The 23,339-nt window shown below is 30.9% G+C and overlaps 1 protein-coding gene across 4 annotated transcripts in view; it reads right to left on the bottom strand.

Annotated features, from left to right (window-relative positions):
• Positions 1-23,339, bottom strand: part of LOC125065608 — a 187,273-nt gene that overhangs the window by 39,662 nt on the left and 124,272 nt on the right. For 2 of the 4 annotated variants that reach the window (XM_047673322.1, XM_047673321.1), the window contains exons 1-2: positions 5,253-5,317; positions 4,746-4,975 (exon numbers count right to left, since the gene is read on the bottom strand). In XM_047673322.1, the coding sequence (XP_047529278.1) occupies positions 4,746-4,790 (45 nt within the window). In that variant the 5' untranslated portion in view covers positions 4,791-4,975; positions 5,253-5,317. Of the gene's footprint in view, positions 1-4,745; positions 4,976-5,252; positions 5,318-23,339 lie in introns of those variants that run through there. The other 2 variants (XM_047673324.1, XM_047673325.1) reach the window with 1 other exon arrangement.

Here is a 23,339-nt window from a genome sequence, read left to right as displayed (position 1 = left end):
AACTGGGTAAACGTCGACCAGTAAACTTTGACCTGCGAAAAACACGTCTTAGCCTAATTTCACATTAATAACATAGGTCTTTCTATGTGGCTCTGTAAACCCAGATGCGATGCCGTGCATGATATCGCAACAAAGACAAATGTACCGCATATCTCGAAGGCGTTGTCGCAACCTTGACATTCTTATTTGTTAAATGTGTTTTTTTTTTCGATTCGCGAGCTTTACGATTTAAATTTGTGCAGCCTTAATCAATTCTGAATAATCAAGATTATTCCTAATTTATTTAAATATTATTCAAGTCTTTACATCACGATTGAGGTTGAGTATGTTGTTTTGCTTTCATTACTATAAATTGAACTAAAAATACATTTAAAAATATCGTATAAATATTTATTTATATTAAAATATGGAGCAGCGTGGTGTTATATATTTTTAACGTTCTCCTTAAATGGATTGGAGGCCTTAGCCCAGCAGTGGCGAATTTATAGCCTTTTATTTTTTTTATACAATGTATTGACTGAACTACTGTTATCCTAATATTTCGATATCGTAATTGTACAAATGCTAGTCAAATTAATTTATATAAAAGCTGGATCATATTTGAACGAAAGTTCTCGTTTTCGTGATAATGACTATTACTTTCATTAAAAGCAATTTTTATATATAATGCGACCAAATTAAATCATCAAAGAGTACTTTGCATAAGGCAATTGAATGCACACAACTAAAACTTTTACGTTCACAACGATATTAAAATAGAATAAAGCTATAAAATTTCCTTTCTCATTGTATTTAACGAAACGTTTAATATTGTTCGTTTCATTTAAGAGGCTCACGTTAATTTATGGAGGCGTAATATATTCAGGTATTATTGGTATAATGGTCTTGGGGATAATAAATACTCCATTAGAAATTATATTTGATGCAACTTTGTTTGTTAAATAAACACATCATTTTGGTAATTTCGAAAACAAAAGCAAATACATTCCTATTAATAATACTGGCCGTATATTAAATTTAAAGTTTACTTTTAAATATCGAATTTCATATTATTTAAATTTATAGTTTGTTTTTTTTTTTTCGTTATTCTTTATGTAATTGAGCAAATAGAATAAGTTGAACATATATCAATGTAGCACTTAACCAGACGTCTGGCAAATTTCCAAGCAATGGTTTTATATAATTATATCTTTATACTTAATATACACTTATGCTTTCAGCAGTGAAATGTGAGGAACGAAAATAAATTATGTTTCTAAGTATAGAAACGTGGATAGCTTAGGAACCGTGTAACAATCAGTTAAAGTCAATTATTTGCTTAATGGCATTCCTTTAAGCCAATGAGCGAGGATGATTTCATCAGTGTACAGTTCATTTTTACAACCTTTTGGTTATATATATATTTTTAACTACATGTTTTATGCAGCTTCAACGATATTTATTATTTTATTGAAATAGTTTAATGAAAACTAAATAAAATAGAAAATTATTTTCATTTTAGTTTTCGTCAATCGAGCTCGACAAGCCTCAATGTTTTTAATAAAAAATTGTTTATAATTCGTTTATTAAATACTTGACACTATTCAAGTAGTTGTGTTTTAACCTACTTTCCTATAATTTTATTATGTCGGGAAACCGTACAATTGTTCTAACGTAATTTGTTGTAATGTCAAATTGACCATGAATTCAGATTATTCAATTAAGTCCATGTCCGTAAAACCTAGTTTCGTGAATGCAAATCGTATTATTTAATTTCATTCTTGAAAGAATATAAGGTGTCTAAATAAAATTTATAACCGAATACAGGTTATCTTTAGCTTAATTTAACAATGAATTATTAAATTAATTGAGGTTTACGTGAATTCCAACCAACAATTACCGAATTAGCTAAGTATGTTCCATTCAGAGAAATTCTAACTCTCGGTTTTAAAAGTAAAGCAACTAAATATGAAATAAGTAACGTAAACATTCCTTAAGCGTCCAAGGAGGCGAAGGTTTTATCTTATCCTAAGGAGGAGATTTTTAATTATTCCACCGATATAGTACGGTTTGGTACAAGTATGGCTGAAATTTATCCAACACAAATAAAGTTATAATAAGTTGTGCTTAAATGTACTTGATCCTGCAATATAATAAATTATGACTAACATATTTTGTTACCAGTACATAAAATGTGGCGTCAAAGTAAATAACCCTATAAAGTGATAGTCATAAAAAGTTTACTTTCACCTTAAATCTCCACCGTTGTTTTTGTTCAAGGACGAACCATTTAAAATAAAAAGTATTAATTTACTTAACTTACTAAATATATTAACAATTATCAAACAAAAAATTAAATTATAAGTTTATTTAAAATTCCAGCAATACTTGTAGTTTTTACAAGCATTTTAAAGTCTCAACGTTAAGCAGATAATTAGCATTAATTAATGTTGTTCGTCTCAGATTGTGTATCTGAACATAAATAACGATGTATTACAGTCAAACATCGAGATGTAACCATGTTCATCCAAGGATGCAAGCATCAACATTGTAATCACATCTCATATTTTCCTGTCGTAGATATATATTCTCATTTGTTAAACTCAATTGTTAATTTTAAATACAAAAAAAAATAATTAAAAATAACAAAAAATACTCATAGGAGTCTCGAGCCAGATTTTTATGAAAAATAAAACTGAGACATATTTTTTTTTAAAAGTAATTTAATTTAGAACTATAAGAATAGAATTTGTTTGCTTATAATTTAGATTTTGTTTCTTTGATTACTAGTTTATACAATTCCACAGAGTGTCGGATTCGGCCATCCACGCCCAGCTTAAAAACTCTTCGATACCACAAACGCGCAAAAGTTTTAACTTGATTAAATGAATGGTCTAGGAACGCATTCACCACAATCAAAGAATCATTCATTTGTACAAAGTATACATTTTTATAAGATAAAAAAGTCGTGAGCAAAGGAGGTATATTAAAAAAAAAACCGGTTAAGTTAAAAAAAGGCTCAATAGGCCATCGCCATATTCGTCGAACGGAGAAAACAATCAGAGAAACGAAATCTTTGACCCAAGCGTGGTATGCGATAAACATACATATTTATATCATAAAATAAAACGAGTTAGAGAAATCGTATGGTCTGTTCACTTTGTTTCGTTGACCGTTTGACCTTGACATTTGTAAGGCAGGTGGAGATCCGCTTGAGACTTTATACTCGTGTTTTCACTTTCCTGAGCCCCTTTATTACGTTCAAAGCTAAGCGTTAAAATAACGTTACAGCAACGTTATAACAATTAAAAATAATTGCGCTTTTCTATATCCGAATGTGTTAAAATTAAAATGTCATTGGGGAAATTAGCGTTAGCGTTGCCTTTATGCTATTAATAACTTAGCATTTTTTTTATTTAAAAAATATTTAAATTTACTTAAATATCGATTAAAAGGCTACGTCTGTGCTTGTAGTATTTTTTTAATAAGCTCACCTAGATATATTTCATTAACACTAAATGTCGCTCGAGACTTCGCTAACATTTTAGAATATGCTCGTCAAATTTAAGGCATAAAAAAAATTGCCAAAGTCCTTCCTTGGTTAGTTAGTTCAAACTTGCTTCAAACTCGATTATATCAAACTCAGTTCAGTGATTCGTTCGTGAAAGAACAACAGACAGACAGAGTTACTTTAGAATAGTATTAGTATAGATGTAGTTGTTTTCATATTGGTCTGACGTTCTTTTAAAAGATAAATTACTACGGATATCATGTAAAATTATATCATAAAAGTCATTTAATAATATACTTTAAATCCTTAGATAATAAATAGACTAGCGTCTGGCTCTATGGACCGAGGTCTGTAATTTTATAAGTATATTTTCCACTGAATAAGGCCACCGTACCGGCCTTTATCCCTTTCACTCGTCTGATATGATAATAGCCTGTATTAGAAATCAGGGATAGCTAGTAAACGAGGACAATGCGTGATTTATCTCGGAGTAACATTATACTCAATTAGATAAACTTGCATAAGGAGCCTCAGTGGTTAGAGCGCTTGAGTAGAGATCGTAGGTTCAAAGTCAAGCACAGCACGATTGAATTTTCATGCTCTTTCTTTTACTATTCTTCTCGTAATCAATGACCAAAGATACTCTATGTGCCAGAAAAAAATGCAGCACGCGAATCCCATTCAACCGAAGTGGAGCAGTGTGGTGTAGTACAGGAGGCTTTAAACACGTACTAGGATATTTAATTTGTATGTGGTTGTATGCATTACTTATGAAACTACTAGTTGTTCCTTGGGACTTCATCCGAGTCAAACTCCCTTAGATCCAGGTCCGGATCGATGCATTAGTTAATACGTGATGAGAGACAAACATACAGACAAAACTCATCGTAATGATGATACTGATTTGATATAACAAGGCATTATTTCATCAGATCAGTATTATAAATTTAATTCTTCAATTTATCTTAACACAATTAATTATATTAATAATGCTGGAACAAATTTTTGACAACTAACCTAGAGAATAAAGTACTAACGAATATCGTAATCTCCCAATAAATACATTCGAAATGAATTCGGCTAGCAAACATAATTACGTTATTAAAACTTTAAAAACCAACTTTAAACGACGGTTAAAGTTTTAGAAATAATTTCTATGAAAGAGACTTCAACGAGAATTATGGCCAAAGTAACAGTATTTATCACTTGAATGTTAAAACTTTAAGTATATTATGTCAGAATAAGGAGTCCTTACCTTGTATATGCCGTCCACAAGTTTCGTGAGTTCCTCTGTCTCCATTGTGAATGAACGTTAGTAAACTGATTACAAAAAACAACAAAGTTACACTTTGTAATTCATTAGGATTAAGTTTTCACACGTTATATTATTTTAACACTATTCGCACAAAATTCACATCTCAATACACTGGAATATGCTTTACTTGGCTCACTGTACACTTAAGAAAACACGGCTCCTGCCGACATCTGGAACAAGAAAAAAGCATTATAAGAAAAATAAACACATTATTTTATATTCAACAACAACACAACGAAACTTTATTAAAAAAAAAAAGACAAGAAATTCCACAAGATATCCGTTGATATATTTTTTTATTTATTTTTTTTTTTTTTTATTTTCAATTTATTATAAAGATAAGAAACAGAAAGTTACACAATGTTTAGAAACAAACTTTCGACACCTTTTTTTTTTAATAAGACTTGTAAAGTAATGTGTTAAATATATAACGAAATGTTTTCGCACCTTTTTATCGTGTATAATATCGCGACGTGCGTCTACAGCGGAGCGAGCGAGTGGAGTCACTATCGCCTCGCCACTCTCGTATCTATGAGAAGTGTTTAGTAACACACAGTGACTGGAAATGGACCGTCGATGTCTAAACCTTTGTACTGTTAGACACCTAATTGCTTAGCTTTGTTGGTATTTAGTGGTTGGTGGTCATTCCACAATATTCGGGTCAACGGCACACGTATACAATTTTTATTTTAAGGCGTAGTTCTTTACTGTTATATCGATTAAGCTTTAGAGCCTTTTTGTGTCAACAATAAATCTATTAACACCGTAAGAAAAATAGCAAATATTATTTTTGCTGATGACAAAATTTTAAATATTTCAATGCTTTAGAAAAATTGAATGGTAGAACGTGAAATTACAAAGCAACGAATTCGTGAGCTGCTAGTTCGTGACGTAAAATATTATTAAACTCGTTACGAAATTTTGTCAATGCCACACGAGTAATTGGCCACATAAATGTTAGCGAGCAATTTGCGGCAAGTGTTACCTACACCGAAATTATACGAATACAATAGAGAATAGACATATCGATACTTGGCATGCATATTTGAACACCCACTTTTCAACTCTGTGCTCATAAGAAGCGATTATATCTATGCGTAGGAGATGATGTTTCCTCTTTAAGAACGTGCAGCACGTTTCACTGTTGCTTTCTAAGTTTACGCAATTTATATTTATTTTACGCAAATGCCTTAAAACGCCTCACAAAATGAGCGATGTTGGTGTAAAATTTACATAATTACGCTAGAGATGCACTTGCTTGATGGTAATCGTATGCATAGCTCGTCGCGACGCCTAAGTTCATTAAATACGAATAATAATTCACACCCAATGTTTGGCAAGAATGAATTAGTTATAAACTTGTTGCTTAATTAAAGTCTCACTAAAATTAAATAAAAGTAATTTCTGGCTGACGTAATGAATTTTAAAGTAAGATTATGTATTAAATACGTAGTATTCAACAAAATAATAGTGTTCAATTTCATCAGAATATGAAACAACAATGTAATTATTTAAGCTTTTTCTTTAAATAAGCCGACGTTGATGTGATTGTATTTATGTCTTCCTGGACGAAATCAATACCGATATATTGTTATATTTATATTCAATTTGTGAATTGGAATTTTTATTTTGAGAAATTATTTAAAATTAAAATTAAACTATACAAATATTTATTCTTCTTAATTTAATGGGATATTTTGGGTAACTTTCAACTATCTATAATTTGGAGTTTTTTCAAAGAACTGATCACCCCTCGCCCAGTCTATTGAAATAGTCTCGGCTAATCCTGATCATTTTAATCTTCAGGACCATATTATTGTACACTAAGTTTTATATTTTCCGAGATCATGTTTAAAAATGTTTTTATATTTTATGTAGACCAAAACACGGCAAAAAAGTAGAAAGCAATTAATGCCTTTTGTATAAGGATTAATGTTTTGTGACAAATAAATCCATTAATCCAGTTACCGTTCATTTTTTGAAACGTAATACGAGGGATATTTTTGTAAACAATTCAAAAATTACACAAGATATCCACAAACCATACAAAGTTTTCATAATTCGAAAAGCTCTTGGAATCTGTTTTTTTTTTTATTATACTCCGTTAATGTAATGAGGTTAATCTCAAACATAAACATTATATACAGTAGTCATTGTCCTGAAACAATAATCTATTGTAACAGGAAAATTTCATATTCATTGAATTAGATATTGGGTGAATCATAAAAAAACTACACTTACGTGATTATAGTATTGGTTCAATCAACTAAAATATTCAATAAAGTAAAAGATTATTAAACAAATAAATATGAAAAGCAAAAAATATGAAATATTTGTCGTCAATAAATTCGTAACTACTTTTTGAACGAGAGATTTTCTTCGGAAAGTTCCCTCGATCAGAAGCATGTGCACCCACACGGGACAATCCTGAACGAGCTTCACACTTTCTTTTCCCCGTCTCCCTGAGGCGTAAAGAAACAAGTATTCAACTACTTATTTCAGTTTAAACTTGTTTAGTCCGGATTGAAGCTGTTTTATCCAGATTTAGAATAAGCTTCCTCGTAAGTAACACCCACGTATTCAGCGTGAAATCGAAACACTATTCCAGTATATGAAGTCTTATAATATTTTGCAACTTAAGCCAAGTCTATCGAAACTCTCAGTTCACTTTTAAACTTTGATCGTCTTCTAAGTGGCGACAATTCGATTTTTATACAAGAAATAGATTCGTATGGCTCGCAATTGCTATGCAAGTCTTCGGCCAAGTGTCATTGTAGTCGTGTAGTGTGACATAGCAGAAAATGCGCACAGCCGACAACGGTGGCGCGTTCTGCTGACGAACCTTGTTATCGTGAATGTAATATATAATGCGACTGCACACTGCGACTGAATATTCATACTTGCATTCTTGTTTCAATGCAGCGCTGCTTAGGTAAATCGGATTTACGTTGAAGATTCTAGCTGCGTCGCCGGATCGATATATTCTTTTATAGCATTTGCTACATTCTAAAACAATCCTTTTATTTTGCGGATTTCGTTCCAGTCTTAAAGTATTTTCGCTTATATCGTCAAAAATTGTAATAAAAAAACTTAATGTTCATTATTTTTAAATTCGATTGTAACGAGTTTTCATGAAAATTATTTCTTACTATAAATCCCTGATCACTCTGTTTCATATTGTTTTCAATAAAGTAAAATTGAACACTGAAGTCTACAAGCCCTCGCCAGACTCAGTAAGTTATACGTCAAGCGACACATAAAGCTTAAAATTTAAAATAGACGTTGCAGGTAACTTAAACAATAAGAAGCTTAGGGAAGTTCGGTTGCGGAGAATTGACGAGGCAAGCAGTATCTTTATGTAAAAGAAAACACCTGAAAATAAACTTTGTAGAATACACTCAGACAAATTGTTAAGTATATATATGTTAAAGAAGGATGTAAAGCAAGTACATCAGGAAGTAAATATTAAATATAGATACTAAATATTAGTACTAGGTGATAAGACTTTGTGTGGGCTTCTAGGTGGGTACTGGCAGCACTTTTTAAACTTCTTGCAGTGTCTGTGGACATAGATGACTGCTTACTATCAGGTGGTTTCATTTTTTACCATGAAATTTGACCGATAGACTTCCTACAATGTGTAAAATAAATAGAAAATTCACTTAAATTTTGAAATGTATTGGTACACTTCAAAAACTGTAACGACTAAGCAGAGAAGACACTTGCTCGAAGAATCATCATGACATCATTGTTATCGTATAAACTAAAATTTCACTGTAGATGCATTAGAATTACTTAATGATAGTCGAAGTAACTACCATCAGTTTCGAAATAAATAACCTTATCTGAGAAGAACCAACGAAATAAACCCAATGGCTTTTATATCAAATTTTGATATTATTTACAACAAGATCAATTTGTTCTCCAAATATGTGGGACAAAAACATACTCATAAATGTATTTTTATACATACTTAGATACATAAACAAGTCCTTCGAAAAATACATACTAAATGTGGAATTCGGTCCCAACATATGATCTAATAATGTAATAAATATATGTTTTAATTTCCATTATGGATCATATATTGGGATACATGATCCATATTATGGAAATTAAAACATGTAGGTTTTTTAAGGCTATCCGTGATAGGCAGATATCGTTAACCTAAAACCTAAAAAATATGAGGTAGATTTTAGTGAAATTATTTCAAGTGTCCGAGAGTGTATTGTGGGAATCCGTCATCTGTCAACCGCACTTGTGGACTTACCGCTAATGAGATTCCGATACGCCCATGGGAAATATCCTGTAGTGTACTTGTGCATAATCCGTCAATGGAATGACGGGTTCCTGTTTCAATCATTCATTGCCTTGATCGATATTGAATATCTTTTCTCCTATAAAACTCACGATACTTTTAACGATTAAACATTGCTCTTGATTGTTTCTTTTTATAATATAAATAGCAGTAGTATTAATTTTTTTTTAAATAGAATGGTCACAGCCAGCACTGAAACAACTTACTCTAATATGATCCAAACTTCATCTTTAAGAAAAGCTGAGACTGACCCATTAATGCACTGTATAATATATTAACCTATCCTTACACTATCTATGTACCACAAAAATCGCGAACCAAGTTGTTATATACATATACAATTATACATATATATATATAATAACTGTCTCTATATTGGCTCGCTCACCCTTCAAAGGAAATCATGACATTTACACAAACGCAACATAAGGGACGTAAGTATTCATAATATAATTATTATTAAATGGTTAGAATAGAGGTTCCACGTACTTTATTTATAACGCAATACCCTAAACGCCAATGCCGCTCCCATCGTCATGGAGTGGAAGCATCCTAATCAAATCGCCGTTTTCATAACAGTAATAATTTATATATTTTTTAAGTTTAGGTGTGATTTTCTTTTCAAACCACACAGAAACAAAGTAATTGAATAGCCAACTTCTAACAACGGCCTGTTTAGAAGACTCCAACTCCGACTAGTCTAACAACAAAAACTAAATTGCCTTTTGCCAAACTTTGAATGGGCACTCACAAAACTGTTCCTCTATTCAGAACACTCCGTGCAAGGGAGAAATCATTGCCTACCACTGATTGCTCCCTCAGAACACAGAGTACAGTAGAATTGAAACGTATTCAAATTCAGAATATATCCATTTTATGTCAGTCACAATTATTAATAAATGTATCTATTTAGAATACTTACGGCATTGCGTTACCGTGGATTAATTTATTGTTAAAACAATTTAAAAAATATATTAACATAAGAATTAATAACACTAAGTGCTTAAATATATACAAATATGAATTAAAAATAGTTACTGTATTAATCTTGACTGCGTGGAATGGTGGCAAGAATGCTAGCAGCATTTCCCCGTTGAATCGCAATTCCGATCCTCTGGGCTAAAAACGAACCAGCCCTCCTGTCAACAGTAGATTATTTTAATTGTAACGGAGATGATATTATTATATGGTGTAAAATGTATAATTTTAAATCTGTTTTATATTATACGTAAAACTATCATTGGTTTGGAATGTAAATTATGTTGAACCGGTCAAAGCTTCAGTAATTTTTTTCTGCGAATAAAAGTAAATTATTATTTAAGTGTGTATACCTTATTATTTACATGGTGGTACGGCTTTGTGCAATCCCTTTTCGGTTGGTATCCGACCAATCATAAGATATTCTACCGCTAAACAGCAATACCAAGTATTGTTGTATTCCGGTTTTAAGGGTGTTTGAGCCATTGAAAGTACAGGCATAAGGGACATAACATTTAAGTTCCAAAGGTTCATGGTGTAAGAAATGATTAATATTTGTTACAGTGGCTATGGGCGGCGATGACCACTAAACATCAGATGGACTATTTATCTGCCGTCCTACTAGTATATCATAAAAAAATGTTAATTAAATTCAATTATTTTTTTTGCAGAAAATAAACAAACCCTGAAATCGTTTCTTTAGCCTAACAAAAAGTAAAATAATATTCATTATATAAGAAAACAAATAACAAAGAAGACTATAAACTAATAATTAAAAACAGACCAGAATGACGTGACGTCACAAATAGCCACACAGCTCTTGGCAGAAATGTAGTAATGCTTCAATATTAAAAAACGAAGAATTTTAATTTGTGGTTAATGCAGTATACTTCTCTTCGCTAATTTTTTTTCTCTAGTTATATCTGTAATTACTCCCTTGCCTCGGTCATGTTGTTATGTTATTTATTTTTATAATTAGAACATTCTCTATTCCGATGTAAAAGAAACGGACTAAAATTAAATATTATAAATAAAGATACATCGTTAATAAAGACACTAACCTTTTTTATTTTATTGTTTTTGTACTTACAGGTTACTTTCAATTATACGTTCTCTCTGTTCTATGATTTCTAGTTTCCCTAAATAGCGACGTGCATGCCGCTGACGACCAAAATTGTATAACTGCAATATACACTTTTGCTTTTATTGCGAGAAAGTGGTTACGATCGAACGGATGCCCTTTCATTACACTTACATTCTATTGATAGAGTTTATACTATGCTATAGATACAATAAATATATTTTATATGTTAATAAGGAAATTATTCGTTCATAAAATATAACTTCATAAACAAAAAAAAATCTAAGTCGTTTTATTCCGAATTCACGCTCCTGGTTGATTTGATTTCAATGGAATTCAATTACGTGATAATTCAAGTTCAAATATTTTTAAATTTTATATATTTTGGAGATCTTATTAAAATAGTTTGAGTGTCGTCTGTCGTGTTATTTTCTGTATAACCTTTGCAGTATTTTTTACACTCCACTTGATATCTTGGTTATAATAAATACTTACATATAATAGAATTGGAGTGTCTGTTTGTAATATTAAAATAAACGCTTTTTACTAAATGCATAACATGTATGTCTACACGGTAATATACCAAAAAACATTTTTAAATTTTTGTCTGCCTGTCTGTTCTGGCTATTCTCTGGAACGGCTGGACCGACTTGACGGAAATTTCACTGACTGACAGACAGCTGATGTAATAAGGAGTAACTTAGGCTAATATTATTTTAGAATTTTATTTAAAATAAAAATAAAGTCACGCTGCAATGTCCAAATAACTTAAATTCAAAGGCGTACGAAGTCGTGCGCTCAGCTAGTTATAAATATATCTACAATAATATATATTTCAATTAATAATAACTCTAATTTTTATAAAATGTTTTCTACACATTCTCTAATTTATTTTACTCCAGAAATTTTAATTATTTCCATAATAATGTTAGCATTAGTCGTTGTGGAGGGTGTTATTAGTATTGTGCAAATATCCTTTTATACGGGCAGACGGGAAGGGCGTCTTTTGTGACATTTGCGTCTACGACGGTAATCTACGCGATTTCTTAGAAGCTATTACTGCTATGACAACAAAGCCGAACATTGTTCGGACCCCAACTTGGTACATTTCAATACGAATCCGTTCCTTAAAGAATACGGATGAATAAAAAGCCTTTGTACTTTCTAATATAGGTACAAAATAAACTAAAGTAATAGCCTATTACTGTAGGAAAAATAAAAAAGCCTACCACAAGGAAACCATCTGGGTCGTATCAAATTGTTATTTTATCGAAGAAGAAATATTTATTTTAATTTTATTTTAAACGATATCGAAGTCAGGAATGTTGCTATGAAGGTCACGGTTTTGTTGGAATGTCAAGTTGTTGTTTTTTCGGATTTTTTTTTTTTGCAATCACACTTTTATTTTGCTTTAAGATAAAAATAAGATGTTTTTTTCTGTTAATCGACTGCACAATACCAGTCACCATTGTATGGGTTTTATTCGATTTGACAACAGGATTTCAGAAAACGTGCAAACTGTTAATAAAAGTATTGAAAAAGTAAAGGTACGGTTGTGTGTTAATGTTATTACAGAATTAATAAGTGTACCTGCATAGAATTAAACGATTGCCTGGATATTTCTTATATTAAAATTTGTAAAATATTTTGAAATGGGACAAAAAGAGGCTGGTCGGTTCTTCTCAAGTCTGAGCAGGTAATTTCTTTTCTAATGATTCATTTTAGTAAAAAATTGCAACGTTGAAATTAAATTTGTCACTAAATGTTCTTATGTATTTGAAAGTGAATTGAACAATATATTATTTTCTTGGTTTTGTGCAAACCCTTTTGGGTAGTACCACCCACTTTTGTACCACATTTCAAGCCGCAAAGCAGCAATATTTAATATTGCTGTTTTCCGGTTTGAAAGGAGAGTGTGCCAGTGTAACTACAGGCGCAAGGGACATAACATCTTCCCAAGGTTAGTGGTGCATTGGCGATGTAAGGAATGATTAATATTTCTAACAGCCCTATTGTCTATGGGCGTCAATGACCACTTACCATCAAGAGGCCCATTTGCCTGCCCACCTACCTATATTATAAAAAAAATATTTCGATATTACTGATAAAATTGCAATACATTTTAACATTGAACTATCAGATTATTTATAATCATATTCATTGTTATTAGTTCAATATAACGATGAATACGACTGCACTAGTTCCCATACATAGTGTTGTAATAAAAAAAAACAAAAAGCAATACGTAATTGTCTCCGAGATATGATAAAAAAAATATTTACGTTTGACGTATAAAATGCTCTCGTTAGTAGTGAGCTTTCAAATTAGTGTCATGTGAATAATGCAAGGACGGCAACTTGTGTAGTCACGACACTAAATATACAGTGTTGCTCATTCAAAATATGAAATATGATTTACTATTATAAAACAATTGATTTTTTTTTCTTAATCGTATATAAAAAAAAAAGGTTTGTGACACATGCGACATGACATGACATATTATAATTTATAACTTGTTTTCTTTTTAATAACATCGACAAGAACTATCATTGGTGTGAATTCTATAAAATTATATACATTGTTTTACATGTGACGCATAAATGCCTCATTATACCAGGCGATATTCAGTGCACGATTACTTCCTTCATAAAGATTACCTTAAAGGCAGACTACGCTTGCTAATAACAGCTACCTAATCTTAATCGTATTTACTACATAATATAATATCCGTGAAAATATTTTCAAAACAATTACATTATTTACATATTAAGATGTCCTAAGTCATACACAAATACAGTTTTCAAATGTACATTTAAAAAAAAAAACCGTGTACCTTACCTTACCTTACCGATGATTATGGTTTCAACCATAATCATCGGTTAAGATGTTCGCGTTCTAACCACTGGGCCATCTGGGCTAGATTATAAGAAATCTTTCATATCCCTTCGTATTATCAATACACCACCAATTTAGGGAACTGGCGGTAGAATATGTAATGAGTACGTGGTACTTATCCAGACGAACTTGTATAAAGACCTACCACCTAGTAAAACATTATTTACTGTCCAACATCTTAAAATTTAGAACATTAGTTAATAATATAAAGTAAAAGTTTATATCGAATCGAAAACAAAACTATCTACTAATACTATAAGAATGATTTTTGCTCTTAGATAACTTGTTTACAGCGAGTTCTTTTAAGAGATTAATATCACGTAATACGTTTCAATAAATCCATTTCGAATCGCTGATAGGATTACCATCAAGGAAGCCAAGTTTCCATTACGCACATTTAATGTGAAAAAATCTTGTTCCTTCCATAAATGATACAAAAGCTAAACTCTCGGATAACATTAATAGTATTTCCTTAAACACAGACCTGAGACTGGCAACATTTTCCGTTTCTTAGAAAATAAACGCAGGAAATTGAAATTCAATTGAATTTATTTATTTGAAAAAGATTTCTATAACATACGAGTATATTTAATTTAAACGTTACGATTGCGTAAAATCTGTTCCGTTTGTATGAATGACAAACTTAAACACATGACAAAATAACAGTCATGTAAATTAGTTTTGCTAATCACACGGCTTAGTCAAGCGTATTTTGTTTTCTGATCGACGAAATTTACATTATTAATAATTTCATGATATTTAAAAACATTCAAATCTATTACTTTTGTTCGAAAATCGTATTTCTGGTTCCGAATAACATCAGACGCCGGATAAATCTTTTTTCGGTAGCAGATTTGATAAAGTTATAACATCGTAATAAAATGTACTGGCATCAAATATATGTGTACCGTATCGGTAGACGATCGTCAATCATAATTCGATGTTTTAGTAAACTTTTTAACTAAAACGACATCAACCCTCGATGTGATACGATTGCTCAATTGGCGAGAAATTGCGACGCGGTTAAGCTTGCGGAAAATTGGCGATATCGTTAATATTCACCCGAAACCGGTGGTTCACGTGGCGACTACAAATAACGAGAAGACAGCCCCCATAGATTTATGTTCTGTCGTTTTAAGTGATATATACGTCGGGCCTGAGATATCGACGGATCTCAAGTAACTGTTTACGGCTAGCCAACGCGTAGATCTTAAACCGATGCGTAATAGATAACAACATCAAGATGCGATCTGCTAATAACTGGTTCAAAATTCCAGCTAATCCTTGACTGATATAATCTCACTGATCATGAAAACAGACGATATAAAAATGAAACCCATAATATAACTAGATCGCGAGTGTGTGTAATTTATATTTTTATGTGTTTGTTACTGTGTATTACTTTATGTGTTAATAAGATATGTATTCGCTTGTAACACAGGTTGAATCATTAGTTTCCTTTCTGCTTTAGTGTCTTGAAAATATTTAAAAACTGTACAAGCGTAATTATTCTCAAACAAAAAAATATACGAATATTTTAAACTCAGACTGAAATCAAATGATATTTTATCTCTGACTGAGAATTTGTTGCGGATAATAACCGCAACGCCGCGCTGGTAATTTTGCTGGAGCCCTAGCAGGTAGTGGGGGTAGACGCACTTCAGGTACACATATCCCATATTGATAATATTTATATTATATTTATATTTCATATGAAGTGTAATGTTCTTTATTTTAATAATATTTTTTACTTTCTTGGATACGACGAAATTTCATTTCAACATAATATGTTGAATCAACAACATCTATTTGTAACGCTGGAGTCAAATATTTCTACTAACATAAGTGTTTCCCTTCTGTCACGTCTCTCAGTAGCTCTTACTTTTATTTGAATAAGACGCAACATTTCTATCGCTCAGAGGCAACATAAAGTAAAAGTTGGGCATTTATAAAGCACGCTTTCTAAGCTAAACATTTCATGAATGACAATGATTTTTATAAAGTTTTGTAGTAAATGTATTAAAGGTCCATAAATAAGACTATATCTTGACAACTCGCAAAGTGGTTCAGGTAACTTTAAGTAACTTTTTCATGACGTTAAGCCGTTTGTAAGGAAATTGGTGACAGGAATATTCCGGTCATGTGTGAACCCCTTGTTATCACGATACTTCCGAACCGTGAACAAGAGTTTCTTTCCCTTGTAATTTTAACACGGAAAAAAATTGTAACGACATATATTTTATTTTATGACATAAATCACACTGAGAGAATATAAAATAATCTTTGAAACCTACTGGAAATCATTTCCTTAACATTTTTTATACACGAATGAATACTATAATCTTCTATATAATATAAAAACGAAAAGTAATTAATATTATTAATAAAAAAATATATTTACTACGGTAGTCACGGCATTACAAATTATAATTGAACATACTTGAACATACACGACTTAAATATGTACAGAAGAAATATCGTTCTATAGAAAATAAAAGTATTAATCTGTTATAGAAAAAATAACTCAGTACTGGACTAAGAAAATAACATTCCAGCTCTATATTCAGTAGAAGCACTTATATTTAATTAAAATACCAATCTATAAAAAAATACCTATAAGGACTTGTTTATAGAAAATTTTTAGAATGTTATTTATGTAAAATTATTTGTAAATGTAAAAGCAACTTTATCCGTATTATACAATGAATCATTTTCTTTAATAAAAAGATAAAACCAAACTAAAATGAAGTAAGTTATTATAAAAATACAAATAAAAAAACTTTAATATAGATATATACATATATATTCGAGATCTGTGAATGAAGATCATTCATTTGTTACCAAACTCCATACATTTGCCAATTTGTTAAAGTCATAACGCTCCCTTGTATCGCCGTAGTCGGTTAAACATCCGAATGTATCATAATACAGAAGACCTCTTATCATTGATCTGCGTAAGGATTGCCAAGTGTTCTTAAGTCGTTTTTCAGGCAAAAAAATATATCTGCCATTTCACGTGAATAGCTGTTGCGTGCATGGCCTCCCTTATCTTGTAACGACTGGTGCTTCGTATAGCTTCATTTTGCTTTTATACAAAATGTTGACACATAATACTAAAACTTTACAACAACGTGCGTTTTTTTTTTTTTGTTAACATATTGCAACACTCATTCAATATTAAAGTTTGGATAAAGGTATCGTTAGAAGTTATTATTTTATAGGACCGGTTATGTACCGCGTTTTTTATTTAAAATAGGATTATTCGAATGGTTTTTATTTTTTATGTACAACCTGTTCGTTCCAGTTTCGCATTTAAAACAAATTCCAATGCCCATTTACTCAGAACTATAATGAATTATATAGTATACATAATTTTCTCATGAATCACTTCGTACAATGACGAACACCATAAATGATAAATCTTTCATTAGTTTTTCAGTTTATCGCGATCAGACGGAACGATAGAGCGGCGATGGGGACTTTTTTAATTTTATAATTATTTTGATAAGCTTTCAACTCAACATTCCTCCTCACATGATAAGGTTAAATCATAATGTAAATAATAATAATAAACATTTTATATCTTAACTCCCTTCAAAAATCAATGCAACACAGATTAAAACAATTTAGGAAATATATGCAACACAGATTAAAACAATTTAGGAAATATTAATCAAAAAACATTTTGATGGGTTTTCTATAGTTAATTTAAGTAATATAATACACTATTAAGAAATTTCCTAATTAATATAAATATAATTGTTCATTTTTGAACTATTTATTGCTGATAATGTTTCGTAAATTTTCTGTAATTTGATATTAATATTTAATTTAAAACATATTTGATATGACACCGACCACAAAGTTGGAATAACCGTCCATCAATAAACATTCGTAGTAGCTTTAAATTAATGGCGTAATGGTGCATAAAAATTACCACGTAATTTGGTTATATGATGTTAATATTAACATCAAATTTGTATTAAAGTATTTGTATCATTTAATAATTATTACGGTTTAATTAATATATAATATACAAATATTTGTGTAATAAATATTGAATAAAAAAAATTAGGCATGTTCAGTAATAATATTATTGCCAAAAATTAAAAAAAAGTATATAATTTTTTTTTATGTTTTACGAGTATATTTAATCGTATAAGATTTTCAATATGTTCAAGCCTCGGGTTTAGAGACAATAAAATTTAAATAACGCCAAATAAATTATATTACAAGTTTTATATCAAACATCACTGAATCGATAAAAAATATATAAAATGATATATTTTTAATTCATATCAAGTAATTTTATATTACTGATAATAAGTTATTCTGACATTTAATTAAAATTTTCCATTTCGTAATTTCATTGCAACTAACCTTGAACTTGTTAAAGATTAACGGTTAAATAAAAAACACAGTATGATAATAAAACGATAATCTCCTCATTTAATGGATCCTATAGTACATTTCTCATGATATCATCATCATTTATTGATAAAAATACTATTTAAAAGAAATGTTGTCTGTCTCTGACACATGCTTAAAGTATTTAAAATCCTTTAAGAAAACAAAGTATCAAGTATGAAGCAAGTTAATTGAGGGAGAAACTTGTTAAGAGCATAAAAGTTCACGACGTAACTATGTGGATAACGTTTTTCCTCATTAGAACCTCTTCCGAGCCTTAATAACGACGTGTTAGAAAAAAAAAATTTACGTCTACTCCAAAGTATGTTATATAATTTATAACGCGTGCAATTTGTATATTCCTCACATTTTTAATTGAGTTTATAATACCAAACAACTGTAAAATATACTCTTTATTTTGTCACATTAACGAGCTACTTCCAGTTACCAGTTTGTAATATTTTATGTTTTAATTTAAAGTAGAAAAAATAAACTACATCGATTGAGTCTTTCCCCAATCCCTGAGACATTTCACTTTCATTTATTAGCCGGGAAAATAGATGGTCGGCTGCGCCTGCATTAATAGTATCGGACGACCCTTTATATTTCTTTTTATTTTGTATAAACCCGTGATAGTGAAGCTCTTTTGTTTTTAATCCAAAGAACTTTCCATTTATTATAATTGTACTATTTATTTTCTATTTTGGTTTTACATTTTAAAAAGACTAAGCGTAGTTATGGGTCTTGTCATAATCACTTATAATAAAACGTATCGACTTATCGGCTTACGAGTTCAACGGACCGCGAGAATCGGAAAAAACGATATAAAACGAAACATAAACCCTTAATTTTTATATTCCATTTGAATGTAAAGCGGCAAATAACAGGATCATCCGATTAAAATAAACACCAATAACACTGAAATCGTCTGTTAACGGCGCATAAACGACCGAGCAGTATGTAAGCGATTGAGCGGTGCAACAAAAACGCCCTTATTTAGTCGTTGGTTAAATACCGTTTATATCCATTAAGGTCTCTTCCGACACGTAACGGGTAATCATATTCCGGGCAGGCGCGGTATAAATCATGAGCCGGAGGCCAAAAAACGCGAGTGGACTTAACTATAGACTGTTTATGGAGGCTTTATATGTAACGCATAACAGGGAGACTACCTTTATCAGGCATGATGTTTATATACAGTGGAACTTTGATCTTCCAATTAGTAGTGTTATCCAAGAACTGGGACTGAGAGAAGTTAAGTAGTTTTTATTAGTCTCGTTTTTATTGCTATAAATGTCATAGAGCTAACAAAGTATGTTAACCTTTAATAATTTTTTATTTTTTATTCATATTTATATTAAATCTATACTAATATTATAAATTCCAAAGTAATTCTGTCTGTTACTTCTTCACGGCTAAGCCACAGAACCGATTTAGATAAAATTTGGTATACAGATAGTTTGAGTCCCAAGGAAGGAGAAAGCTTTTTTTTAATTCAGATCTTTAAAATTACAATTAAATAATTTTAATAGATAGAGTGATAAAAGAGGTAGGTTTGTATAAGAAGAAGAAGTCGTAAATAAACACATTTCTTTGCGTACTATAAATTTATCGATTTAACCAATGTAGCGATACTGTATTCATTTCTTAAGTCATGTTTAACGTAGCATGAAATACAAACCACTTTTAAACTTGTACATGAATATCCATTTAGTTCAGAAAATGTTAGTTAAGTTTAAATGATATTTCCTGCCGCTTATGTAGGACCTCATAACACATCCTTTTAACCTAGATAGTGCAACACAACCCATCAAAAATGCTTCCAACTTATTGACAAACTCTCTAAAGATATGAAGTACTCATTCTCTTAGAAACTTGCGACGCTAAAAGCATAGTGCGCGATTTGAAGGCTCAAAGGTTTTGACGGGAAATATTGTACACACCCCTTGTTTTCGTTCCAAATTCTTAGAATATGCAATAAGAATAATTGAAGTTAATTTATGTTTTAATTAAAGTATATACATTTAAACATAAATAAATAGCTGCATTTAAATGATTTCGTACTTTTGAAATGTGTAAATTATATATTCTTAGTATCAAATTCCGAAAAGTAATATGTAATTTCAATATATTTAAGTTCTGTATATACTTAAGTCTGTAGCCATTTTAATTTAGGTATACTTGTATCTGTTTTAATTAAGACTTTAAATTATATTTGTTGTTGTTAGGTTTGATTAAATTTAAATACGTAATGAATTATAACAAAAGGAGATTGACTTTAAAATTTTAGAAATAGGTCTTATATGTAAGCTGCTGTTCACTTTAGAAGATTATATTATGATTTATTTATTATATTGTTATTGGTAGTCATCTTATCAGTTGTCCGCTTAGTTTAGTGGCTAACTTATAAAGCTTCAGATCTTAAAGTTCTAGGTTCAAAACTCGGGTCGTGCCAGTAAAAAGTAAATAAATTAATTTTCCGTAGCAGATCGAAGTTTAGAAGTTGAAAATCATGATAAGTCGTTGGTTCGCCTCAACTTTCAAATCGTGTTTGATTGCTGTTCCATCAGATTATCGGAGAGCGTACTTATACGCAGTTGGCTATTTTTTTTTAATTAGTGCCCAAGGAGAGTCTTTGGTAAAATCTTTATTCAGTGCAGTGCAAAAGAATCACAATTGCTTAAAGATTGTCAAAAATATACCTCCTTAATCCCCATCGATAATCTTGAAGATACGCTTACCGCTTATAGTACTAACGACATTCTGAAAGATGTTTGAAACATTAAATATGTGTGTTCATAATCATATTTTTAGTTTTATGTCATGATGTCGTGTCGCGTGTCTTTAAAAACAAATCACGAAATAATAACTTAATTGCTGACTTTTAAATAATCATATTTTTCCATAAATAATTCTTAAACAGCGGCTGCGAAGCGCTCCTCATTTTACCTGTCTACTTAAACCGTCATATACTAAACCGCTTACACTAAAATAAAATAGCTTAATGTTTACGCCATTCTAGCGGAAAACTATCATTTTTATTTAATGGATCTTTCGACGTATACAACCGTCATAAACACTTTATAGATACACATAATGTTATTCGTAAAAGCAAAAAATTGCAATAACATCCGAGAGGAATTTTTAAATCACTCTGTGGTAGGACCGTATGTGTACCACCTCATTACATATTCTACCGATATGTAGCAATATTTGAACAGACACAAGGGAGGTAACATCTTAACTCCCTTCAAAAATCAATGCATAACAGATTAAAACAAATTAGGAACGCTTTCATTACAATCTAGTATCTCACGTAGTTAATCAGTCAGCGTCAATCAATTTTTTTTTAAATTTCATTGTCGAAAAAACATTGTTGACGCTACGTGTAATACGTTGCGTTAAATTCTATACATGAGTATAAGGGAATTCTCTAGACGGTAAATACGTGCGCAGGTCTAAGATGTTTATATGTGAGATTCTGCGAAATATTTTTCTTATTTAACGGACAGACAGTGAGCTTAGTGCGCTGTCTTATCATATTGCAGCGCTAATGGACAAAAGTAAAACGGTCGGGAAATAGAACTTTATAGCATGATTCTAAGACGGGGATTTGAAATAGGTTCTTAATGTTAATGTAATGCATGAACTGGGAATTTTAATAGTAAATATTTTATATTGGTTAATATTTTACTTGGTGGTAGGGTGTGGTGCAAGTCCGTATGGGTACCACCCACTCATCAGATATTCTACCGCCAAACAGCAGCAACCAGAACACAACAATACTGAGTGTATTGTTGTGTTCCGGTTTGATGATTGGTGATGTAAGGAATGGTTAATAATTCTTACAACGCCATTGTCTATGGGTGGTGGTGACCACTTACCATCGAGTGGCCCATTTGCTTTTCCCAATTGATAGTAACGTTGAAAATAATTATTTACTATTTCAATAAAGTACTTAATTGTTTTCATTATGTTCATACGTAGACACAATTTAGTTTTATTTTGATTTGATAATGAGTTATCGTCTAGACAATTCAGTTGCGTGTCTGAGGTTTCGAAATTGTTTTTGTAATATAACCTTTAACGCTTTAATAATAAAGCCTATTAATTTCGTATATATGTGGTCATTGTTTTAACGAACACTGTTCTTGCTAATCGGATATACGCGACGCGACGCGATGCGGTGCGACGCCTCAGCTATTACGCACAAACATTAATTCAATGAACATTGAACACAATGCAGATATAGACAATACAGTTCATACTGGCACTGTTATTCAATATTCGGATCCCGAATTGGTTAATGTGTTTGGATCAACTAATTAAATGTTAATTCGCGAATTATTGGTGTTTGAAACGAATTATTTATACAGAGTTTTATTGTTATTCCGTCTCTTTATATTGATTATGATAACGATATTAAAATATAATATTATTCAAGTTGGCTCATGAAAGCACTTCTGATACGTCACGCTACAGTGTTGGATTAAATGTTAAACTACCCCCCGTTTGGAAAGTAGATTCCACCGAGCAAGAAATATAAAAAGTACACTTTCTCAATAAGGTCAATAAAGTACACTTAAATTCATACATATATGTTACTGTAAAAGCTCGAACTACGGTAAATCCTAAGATTTTCCAGTAAAACTTAAGATTTACCAGTTCTTAATGGCAAATGCCCAAAACCAAAATTCGAACTTTTGACACCATTCACTTAGTAAATCTTAGGATTTACATTTATGGCACGCTAAACGTTGAAAAAAATCATGTCATAACGTGTTATAAAATAATATGAGAAATGAAATTAATTTAAATAGGTTAGGTTAGTTATTTAAAAGTCCGAAAAAGCCGT

The sequence above is a fragment of the Vanessa atalanta genome, chromosome 8 (assembly GCF_905147765.1).
Source record: "Vanessa atalanta chromosome 8, ilVanAtal1.2, whole genome shotgun sequence".
In the NCBI taxonomy this organism is placed as follows: domain Eukaryota; kingdom Metazoa; phylum Arthropoda; class Insecta; order Lepidoptera; family Nymphalidae; genus Vanessa; species Vanessa atalanta.
Note: the sequence above shows the minus strand (reverse complement) of the source record. Positions and strands in the feature narration are given on the sequence as shown.